Below are 10,408 nucleotides of genomic sequence, written 5' to 3'. Positions count from 1 at the left end.
CCGGGACGCGAACCACAGTCGACTACATGGGAGTCCAGCAACATAGCCATTACGCTAACTGCTGGTCCCTATAAATATATTTTTTGGTAAAGGTTTTCGCTTTAGGGCGTGTGTGCTCACCAGAGAGAGAGAGAAAGACTGAGACAGTGAGAGGGAAAGTGAAAAGTCACCCCACCCCACCCCCCAGGGATGGCCATGCTGCAATCCCTCCTCCCCATTCTCCTCCCAGGATCTTGGGCACGCATGCACACTCACCTGGCGTGAGTCTCACACCACTGAGTCTAGGACTCGAACTGTGGTCAGCCATGTGGGAGTCCAGTGCCTTAACCACCAAGCCACCTGCTGGCCCCTTCACCCAGCTCTTTGTATTCAGAGTGCTGCTGGTGCAAAACAGGTGAGGGATTAGCCGAGGGTTCCAGTCCTGAAGGCAGAAGGAGGGATTCATAATGGCTGATGGGCCAGCTGCCAGTAGAGGCCAAAAGCAAATGCCAGAAGTCTTGGACCCTGGCCTGGATGCCACAGAGGATACCTGGGAGCACCAGCAGATGGCAGATGACATAGACCAGGAGGACAAGCACGCACAGGAGAGGGAGGTGGAAATACAAGTCTGTAGACTGTGGATGTGCGTTACTTATTTCTTTAATATTTACTGAGCATCTACTATACGTGAGGTAGAATCTTATCAGTAAGTCGATAGTTTAAAGTAGCATCACTTATTCTTGTCCCCCCTTAGAGCTTGCAAATACGTAAGTAGGAAGAGATACAAATGTTAAAACAATTAAAAGGAAAAGAACCACTGAACTGCTAAGGAACAGGTATAGCCTGCAGTTCAAGAGACTGAGCCCTCACCTCAGGCTGCTTAAGTTCAAATCCAGGCTCTGCAGCTCACTAGCTGGGTGACTTGTTTCGGGTCCTCTGTCTATAACGAGTGGCCCTCATAGGGCTGCAGTGAGGATGAAATGAGACAGACATGTAAAGTGGTGCCCGATGGATACGTGAGGAGACTTGAAAAAGTCCACAGGAAAATGGAATGAAAGTAGTTCGTTTGATGCAATATAATTAGAAATCCACACATAGCTTTTCATAATATGCATTTTCCACGAACTTCTTGAAAACCCTCGTGTACAATGTAGTCCTTTTCCTTCTACAAGTTTCCCTGGATCATTCTACAGTGGCTTTACACGCAGCCACCCTCCCGTCTTCCCACCTGGGTCCTCTCAAATTGCCTTTTGTCCCATCTGCTTAATGCTAAGGCCTAGACCAACAGGAGGCACTGAGTAATTCAAACCCTCAGAGCTGTCAAAACTTATTACCCAGGCTTACTGTGTACGATCCACTAGCAGTTGCCTTTTAAAAGGGGACATTAGTGCTAGCAGGTGGTGTGGTGGTTAAGGCACTGGGATCCCTACATGGCTACCATGGTTTGAGTCCTGGGCCCGGCAGCTTACTTTCTCACTTTTCCTCTCTCTCTCTCTCTCTCTCTCTCTCTTTCTCTCTAGTGAGCATGTGTTGCCCTGTAGCAAATTTAAAAAATAATAATAATGATAAATAAAATTAAATAATTATTTTTTTTTAAATGGATCTTGGTAGGTCAGCAGATGGCTTGGTAGTTAAAGCAGCTAGATCCCACATGATCAACTGTGTGGTTCAAGTCCCACAGCCAGCAATTTGAAAAACATGCTGGGTTCATGTGCATGCATGCCCCAAAACCTAAGAGGACAATGGAGATGGGATTGTGGAGTGGCCATCTCCCCGGGGGTGCCTTCTTACTTTCCCTCTCTGCAGCAAGCACATGTGCCCTTTAGCAAAATTAATTAATTAATTAATTAAATTAAAGAGGACATTGGTAAACTGCAAAGAATGAATCCCTGAAGGCAGTTGTTCAGGCATGAAGGGAAAGTGCCATTCAGGTCCCCTAATCTACTCAATAGGTCAACTGTGGTGGTTTTACAAACATGTCTGCAAACTCTTTAGTCCTTCCCACAGAAGACGGAGCTAATTTGCCTCTCTTTGTATATGACCTGGACTTAGTGACTTGTTGGAATAATGCTATGTAACTTCCAAGTCCTGGCCATAAAAGTGACATAACTTATGCCCCTCTCTCCAACTTGTCCCCCCTTAGAGCTTGCAAATACGTAAGTAGGAAGAGATACAAATGTTAAAACAATTAAAAGGAAAAGAACCACTGAACTGCTAAGGAACAGGTATAGCCTGCAGTTCAAGAGACTGAGCCCTCACCTCAGGCTGCTTAAGTTCAAATCCAGGCTCTGCAGCTCACTAGCTGGGTGACTTGTTTCGGGTCCTCTGTCTATAACGAGTGGCCCTCATAGGGCTGCAGTGAGGATGAAATGAGACAGACATGTAAAGTGGTGCCCGATGGATACGTGAGGAGACTTGAAAAAGTCCACAGGAAAATGGAATGAAAGTAGTTCGTTTGATGCAATATAATTAGAAATCCACACATAGCTTTTCATAATATGCATTTTCCACGAACTTCTTGAAAACCCTCGTGTACAATGTAGTCCTTTTCCTTCTACAAGTTTCCCTGGATCATTCTACAGTGGCTTTACACGCAGCCACCCTCCCGTCTTCCCACCTGGGTCCTCTCAAATTGCCTTTTGTCCCATCTGCTTAATGCTAAGGCCTAGACCAACAGGAGGCACTGAGTAATTCAAACCCTCAGAGCTGTCAAAACTTATTACCCAGGCTTACTGTGTACGATCCACTAGCAGTTGCCTTTTAAAAGGGGACATTAGTGCTAGCAGGTGGTGTGGTGGTTAAGGCACTGGGATCCCTACATGGCTACCATGGTTTGAGTCCTGGGCCCGGCAGCTTACTTTCTCACTTTTCCTCTCTCTCTCTCTCTCTCTCTCTCTCTTTCTCTCTAGTGAGCATGTGTTGCCCTGTAGCAAATTTAAAAAATAATAATAATGATAAATAAAATTAAATAATTATTTTTTTTTAAATGGATCTTGGTAGGTCAGCAGATGGCTTGGTAGTTAAAGCAGCTAGATCCCACATGATCAACTGTGTGGTTCAAGTCCCACAGCCAGCAATTTGAAAAACATGCTGGGTTCATGTGCATGCATGCCCCAAAACCTAAGAGGACAATGGAGATGGGATTGTGGAGTGGCCATCTCCCCGGGGGTGCCTTCTTACTTTCCCTCTCTGCAGCAAGCACATGTGCCCTTTAGCAAAATTAATTAATTAATTAATTAAATTAAAGAGGACATTGGTAAACTGCAAAGAATGAATCCCTGAAGGCAGTTGTTCAGGCATGAAGGGAAAGTGCCATTCAGGTCCCCTAATCTACTCAATAGGTCAACTGTGGTGGTTTTACAAACATGTCTGCAAACTCTTTAGTCCTTCCCACAGAAGACGGAGCTAATTTGCCTCTCTTTGTATATGACCTGGACTTAGTGACTTGTTGGAATAATGCTATGTAACTTCCAAGTCCTGGCCATAAAAGTGACATAACTTATGCCCCTCTCTCCAATCTCTCTCTCTCTCTCTCTCTCCATGCAGACATGCACCTCTGGAGTCTTGAACTGCTATGGAAGGAGTCTGGAGTCCCCAAAGCTGCCATGCTGGAGAGACCAAGTGGAAAAACCACACGGAGATAGCGATGCCTGAGAAGCCTCCAGTAGCTCAAATCTTCCTGATCCAATGACCAGGCACGTGAGGGAGCAAACCTTCAGATGGTTCCAGCTTGAGCCGAGGGGCTGCATCTCATGGAACAGAAGTGTGCTTATGGCCACAGCCCCGCCCAGATGGCAGTCACGAACAAACTCAGTGTTATCCAATCATTAAGTTCCGAGGTGGTGTGTTAAAGATAGTAACTGGAAAACCAGTCCTGTAAGTGCTGGCGTCCTGATGTGTGGCACAGGTGGCCTGCTCTTACCACCTTGAAACTCATCTTTGCACCGGGCCCTGCAAAACACACACCTGGTTCTGAGCCCTACCTGCTTGAATTCCTAACACTCTCCCATCTTGGGGCCATACATCCCCCACATGCATAACCACTCGGTGTGTTTAGTGAACTGAGAACAGAGCTTTGGAACCAGCCGGACCTACTCGCAGATCCCAGCTCCACCACTGACTGTCCCTGTGACCTCAGGTGAGTAACTCATCCTCATTAAACTTCATTACTTTATCTGCATCCTGGAGAGAAGCATATTTACCTGACAGGGTTGTAGTGAATATTAAACGGATAATGAATGACTTCTCGCACAAGCGAATAGCCTTTTTTTCCTTGCCTCTGGTATTTTCTTCATTTAAATATCCCTCTGTACCACATCAGCTAATTCTTCCTTTACTATTGAATAGAACTTCACTGCTCCAAAACCTTCAGTGGCTCCCTATTTCCATTACAGTCCTGAGTCCTGCCTGGGCTTTCAAGGCCTTCTATAGATACCGAATTATCTTGGATTCACCCTCCAGTGCTCCAGTGCACTAACATTCTGCTTCAAACAGAGGAGTTACTGGAGTTTGCGAAAATACTTTGACTTAAAAAACTTTTCAGGGCCTGCAAGTGGCATGGTGGGTAAGGGCACTGGACTTCACATGGCCGACTGTGGTTTGAGTCTCGGACGTGGCAGCTTGCTTGCTTTCTCTCTCTCTCTCTTTCTCTCTGTTCTTCTCTGGTAAAATTAAAATAAAGCTAAAATAAAACAATTCTATTAAAAAAAAAAGTTGCAGGACCAGCAGATGCATAATGGTTATGTCATTGGACTACCTGTAGTTGGCCTCGGTTTGAGTCCTGGACCCTCGCCATGCATGTGTACATGTGTGCCCAAAATCCCTAGAGGAGACTAGAAAAGAAGGGATTGTGGCATGGGCATCCCCCTGGGGGTGGTGGTGGTGGTGATTTCTCTCTTTCTGTCTGTCTCTCTCTGCCTCTCTGGTGAGCACATGCGCCCTATAGAAAAAAATCTCTAAAAATTACAAAAAAATTTTTTCACATTTACTTTTCAGGGGTTTTGCCTAACCTAATTCATGCTCAACTGGGACTCTCCTGACAACCTTAATGTTTTGTTCAGCCAACTTCAAGAATATAAATAATTGCATGCGAATTATTTAATTTATTTAATTTTAATGTTTTCTTTATTTGCTAGAGGGTATTTGTGCTTACCAGACAAAGGGAAAAAAGAGGGAAAATGAGAACGCATTGCCTCCCCCCAACTGCATGGTGAACGGTAACACCAAACCCCTTCTCCTCCATTTCTCCTTTCAGGATTCTGGGCGTGCATGCACATGTGTCCAGTGTGTCTTTCAAGCCACTGGGTCCGGGATTCAAACTGTGCAGCTGGTCATGCAAGATCCAGCCACCTTAACCACCATGCCGCTGGCTGGCCATGTAATATTCTCTTAAGTAATGCTGCGACATTATTACTTTTAAAAAAAATGTTTTTCTTGAGAGGTTTTTGCTATAGGGTGAGTGCACTCGCCAGAAAGACAGATACAGAAAGCAAGAAATCACCCACCCCCAGGGGGGATGGCCACACCGCAATCCCTTCTCCTCCATTCTCCTCTAGGGATCTTGGGCATGTACACACACACACCTGGAGTGTGTTTAAGCCACTGGATCTGGGACTCGAACCATGGTCAACTACATGGGAGTCCAGCAACATAGCCATTACACCAACTGCTGGTCCCATGACATTATTTTTTTAAAAGAATTATTTTATCTAACTTTATTTATTTACTTACTTCAATTTGACCAGAGAGAGATAGAGGGAGGGAGAGAGAAAAAATAAAGCGAGAAGGCAAGCCTCTAGGCCTGGGACTTGAACTGCAGCTGACCATGTGTGATACCATTGCCCTTAACTACCACACCACCTACTGACCCTGTGTGACATTATTTTTAATGTGTCAGAGGGCACGTATGATCACTGGGTAGAGAGAAAGTGAGGAAGCATCCCCACGGGGCACAATCACCCTGCAATCCTTCCCTTCCATCTCACTCCTTTCAGGATTTTGCACATGCATGCACACATACCCCTCATTGTAGAGAGCAGCATTCTGGCGAGCGAGTCCCCCACGTGACTTTCATCCTCCAGGTCCAGGACCCAAACCATGTGGTGGGCCATGTGGGATACAACTCACTTAACCACCAGGCCATGGGCAGGCCCAACGTTTTTAGTACAAGTAACCCACCTCCATTGTTTAAAGGTCAGGCAAAGGCACCTCACATAACATGTAAGTTTATTCATACTTATGTATTTCTAAGCATTTACAAAAGCTTTTATGAGCAACAGAAATAAAGCAGTTCTTGAACCATTGCCTGTCAAATTAAAACATTCCCAGGCCAGCCAGGTGAAGTGGAGGTTAAGGCAGCTGGGCTGACTGTGCGGTTCCAGTCCTGGACCTGGTGGCTTAGAAAACAGCTGGCATGTGTGTGTGCATGCCCAAATTCTAAGAAAAGAATGAGGGAGAAGGGATTGTGGAGTAGTCGTCACCCCTGGGGGTGCTTTCTCACCCACCCCACCCCTACCCTGCCCTAAGCGCAACTGTGCTACAGCAAAATTAAAAAAAAAAAAAAAAAAACAACTAAACAAAACTAACCATTTTGTATAACTGCAATGTGAATGAACATAATTACCCTAGTAATAACTGTTAATAGTTGTGATGTAATTCGATAAGGTTACTCATGTCTCACACACACCTTCACAGCCAACCTCCAGCCTCAGATTTCTTCCAACCTTGCAGCAGTGCATGGGAGCAGAACTGGGTCACGCAGTCAGACTTCTCACCCACCCCCGCCTCTGACACTGCTACCTATGTGATCTGGGGAGGTGTCTTCACCTCTTAGAGCCCTGGGATCTTCATTTTTAAAAATGAAATTTATAGTAGCTATCCAGTAGGAGTCTGAACAGGATGCAGTGCGCTAAAGTAGGCTAGGTGGCTGCCAGAAAGTAGAAGCTGCTTGCACATTTCAGGGATAATGGCCGGGCCTGGGAAGGCGATTCCCCTTCAGTGCAGACATTTCTCCCACAGCATCTCTGTCCAGGGGCCATTCAGCCTCTGCTTGAGTCTTTCCAGGACAGGAGCCTAGCACCTCTCAGGCATCCGTTCCCTTTCTGGCTGAGTCTAGCTGTTGGGAAGTTATTCTGAACTGAGTCCTCGCCCTTAATTTATCCCTCTGGTGCCCCGTACCTCCCAGCTCACGCCCTGCACCTACCCAAGAGGAAACGCAGTGATTGTCCAACCCAGACAGCCCACAGCTGAGAGCTGGTCTCCGCAGCTACTCCCAGCTGATGAGGACGGAGCCTTCCCCGTCTTCCATCTCTCCATCTGCCAGATGAGGGATGAAACCCCTGCCAGACCCCCTGTCCCCAGGGCCGCAGGAGCAACAACTGCGATTCTCGAGAAAGAGCGCTGCGGGGTTGTGAACTCCATCAAACCCAGGGCTCTGCTTTCCAGCCCCCGCTTCTACCTGTGCTCAGGCGCCGGGTCTTCCCCAGCCGTGCGCAGAGGCCAGGGCCCCACTCCAGCCGCAGGGATGCGGAGCCACTGCACCCTCGGGCTGCGGACCCAGGAGCTGCTGTGTTGGTCTTGGGTCCCAGCGCCCAGCGCAGTGCACCCGCCCACCCCACCCACCGCACCCACCCCCAGTCCCCGGGGCCTCGGCTGCCCGCCGCTGGCCCTCCCCCGGGCCGCTCCACGTGGCCGCTCCACGTCGCCCTCCAGCTGGAGCCGCCGCCCTGGTCGGGCAGAGTCCGGAGAGCGCCAGCCGCCGCGGGGAGGGCCGCCCCGCCCAGGCCTCCGCAGTCTGCCTCAGGTTTCCTCCCGGCAGCCTTCGGGACGATGGCTGTGAGAGACAGAGACAGGCAGACTGGGGAAGCTGGCGTCTGTGCGACACACACACACACACACACACACACACAGATGCTCTTAACTGTGCTCCTGCCGTGGGTTCCTGGGGACCCCGACGTATGTGACAGAATGGAATGTAATTGTGGTTAGGCTCAGCAGTGTAACTGGGGGGTGTACTTGGTGGTGTGTATGAGGAACGTGTGACACACCAGGGGGTATGTTGTGTGACCGTGTATCCAGCCGGACATGGTGGGCTTGAGAGGGTGTGGACGATGCGTACCTGACTGCCCGGTGACAGTTCCAGGGATTCGCTCTATAAGCACTGGGACATCTGGGTGAATGCTTCCTGAGTGGTTACTGTGCCCAGGTGACACTGAGCCGTGACTGCTGGGCTACTGTGGACTTGACCAGGCCCACTGAGGAATGGCTCCATGTGAGGGGACACAGGTGGGAGGCCATGTCAGGAGGGAGTGTTACCTCAGGGTGATGGTGACATCCGTTTGTCAGCACCACAGGTTGCGGTCGTGTGGCTGGAGCTTTTGTCACAGTGGCCAGCCCCTCCCTAAGCTCTGCACTATATCCTCGCCCACTAGGTCTTGCCACTGAGTCTGAGGACTCAGCACCTAGTTCTTTTTTCTTTTCTTTTTTTTAATTTGCCATTGGATATGTGTGTTCACCAGAGAGAGACAGAGAGAGAGGAAGAGAGCGAAAGCATCGCCCAGAGGGATATGGTCAGGCCACAATCCCTTCTCCTCCATTTCTCCATCCTGGTGGGACTTTAGATATACACACACATGCCCAGTGTGTTTCTCAAGCTGCCAGGTCCAGGACTCGAACAGCACAGCCATGTGGAATCCAGCTCTTTTAACCACTAGGCCATGTGCAGGCACCAGGATTCATGCTTGTATGACCTCCTATCTCCGGGAATCTTCGGCTTCTCCTGCATCAGTTCCTTCCCATCAGTGTCCTCCCTGTGGGGAACACTACTGGCCTTCCTCCATGGATTGCGGTCTCCATGGGCTTCAGTAACACCGGCCCTGCCTCTCTGGTCCCTGTTTCTAAGTTTTTTTCATGCATTGTAATTCCTCAGGTCTCTCTTCCAACTCCCCGTCTGTTCATGGGTTTATCTGCTCATGTAGCTTCCATCACTATTGGTTATGGGTTGAATTGTGACCTCCCTCAAAAAAATTTGTATGTAGGGAACCAGCAGTTAGCGTAATGGCTATGTCGCTGGACTCCCACGTAGTCGACCGTGGTTCGCGTCCTGGACCCAGTGGCTTGGAACTCAACGCCGGGCGCATGTGCGTACGTGCCCAAGATCCAGAGAGGAGAATGGAGGAGAAGGGATTGCGGCGTGACCATCCCCCCTGGGGGGTGATTTTTCGCTTTCTGTCTCTATGTCTCTCTCTGTCTGGCTGGCGAGTGCACACGCCCTATAGCGAAAACCTCTCAAAAAAAAAAATTTTTGTATGTCCAAGTTCTAACCCGCCCCTTCCCCCGCCCGCAGGTGGCTTGGTGGTTAAGATGCTCTCAACATTCCCACATAGCCAACCACAGTTTGAGTCCTGGACCTGGTGGCTTGCTTTCTCACTTTCACTTTCCCTCTCTCTGTCTGTCTCTCTCTGGTCAAATTAAAAATAAATGAATGAATAAATAAAATCAAAATAATTATTTAAAAAGAAAAAGTCCTAACCCTCAGTACCTCAGAATGTGATCTTACTTGGAAATAGGGTCATTGCATCTTACCAGAGTAGAATGGGCTCCTAATTCAATATGACTGAAATCCATGTAAAAAGGGGGATTTGGACACACACACACACAGAGAGAACACTGTTGTGATCTGCCTCCAAATTCATGTTGAAGCTTAATCCCTATTGTGGTAGTAACTGAGAGGTGGGCCTTTTGGAAAGCGATCAGGGATTAATGCCTTTATGAAAGGAGCTTCAGAGAGTCCATCCCTCTCGCTCTTGCTCTTCTGACCCTTCCATACCATCTACCATCTGAGGACATCTAGACAGCACTATCTGTGAGGAGCAGGCCTTCAGCAAACACTGAATGTCCCTGCAGGTGATCGTGGACTTCCCAGCCTCCAGAACTGTGAGAAGTAAATTTCTGCTGTTTCTACTACCCAGCTTGCAGCATTTTGTCAGAGCAGCACATACTATGACAAACACCAACTGAAGATAATGGCAGAGACTGGTGTGATGCTTCTACATGCCAAGGAACACCAAAAGATCGCCAGCAAGTGACCAAAGCTCAGGGAGAGGCATGGAACAGATTCTTGCTCTTGGCTCTCAGCTTTGAACTGACCCTATTTGCACCTTGATCTTGACTTCCAGTCTCCAGAAGCGTGAGACAAGACATTTCAGTTGTTTAAGACATCTAGTTGGTGGTACTTTGTTACCACAGCCCTGCAAATAAATATACCATGTAAATGCCGATGACTACCCAACCTCTAACTCCAGTCTCTAGGATTTACTGAATCTGAGGAGGTGAGGTTAATGCCATTGTCGGAAACTTTTTTGTTTTTTAAGAAATTGATTTTGGGTCCAAAAGTTGGCATAATGGCTATGTTGTTGGACTCCCATGTAGT

At 48.1% G+C, this 10,408-nt stretch overlaps 1 protein-coding gene across 3 annotated transcripts in view; it reads right to left on the bottom strand.

The window, feature by feature from the left end:
- The window catches only part of CGREF1 (cell growth regulator with EF-hand domain 1), a 16,066-nt gene extending 8,503 nt beyond the window's left edge, over nucleotides 1–7,563 (bottom strand). The window contains exons 1-2 of one of the 3 annotated variants that reach the window (XM_027765793.1): nucleotides 7,181–7,279; nucleotides 256–421 (exon numbers count right to left, since the gene is read on the bottom strand). In XM_027765793.1, the coding sequence (XP_027621594.1) occupies nucleotides 256–307 (52 nt within the window). In that variant the 5' untranslated portion in view covers nucleotides 308–421; nucleotides 7,181–7,279. Of the gene's footprint in view, nucleotides 1–255; nucleotides 422–7,180; nucleotides 7,310–7,435 lie in introns of those variants that run through there. The other 2 variants (XM_014593107.2, XM_006162177.3) reach the window with 2 other exon arrangements.
- Between the last annotated feature and the right edge of the window lie 2,845 nt (nucleotides 7,564–10,408).

Source organism: Tupaia chinensis, unplaced genomic scaffold (genome assembly GCF_000334495.1).
Source record: "Tupaia chinensis unplaced genomic scaffold, TupChi_1.0 Scaffold139757_1, whole genome shotgun sequence".
In the NCBI taxonomy this organism is placed as follows: domain Eukaryota; kingdom Metazoa; phylum Chordata; class Mammalia; order Scandentia; family Tupaiidae; genus Tupaia; species Tupaia belangeri.
This window is presented reverse-complemented; position numbering and strand designations above follow the sequence as displayed.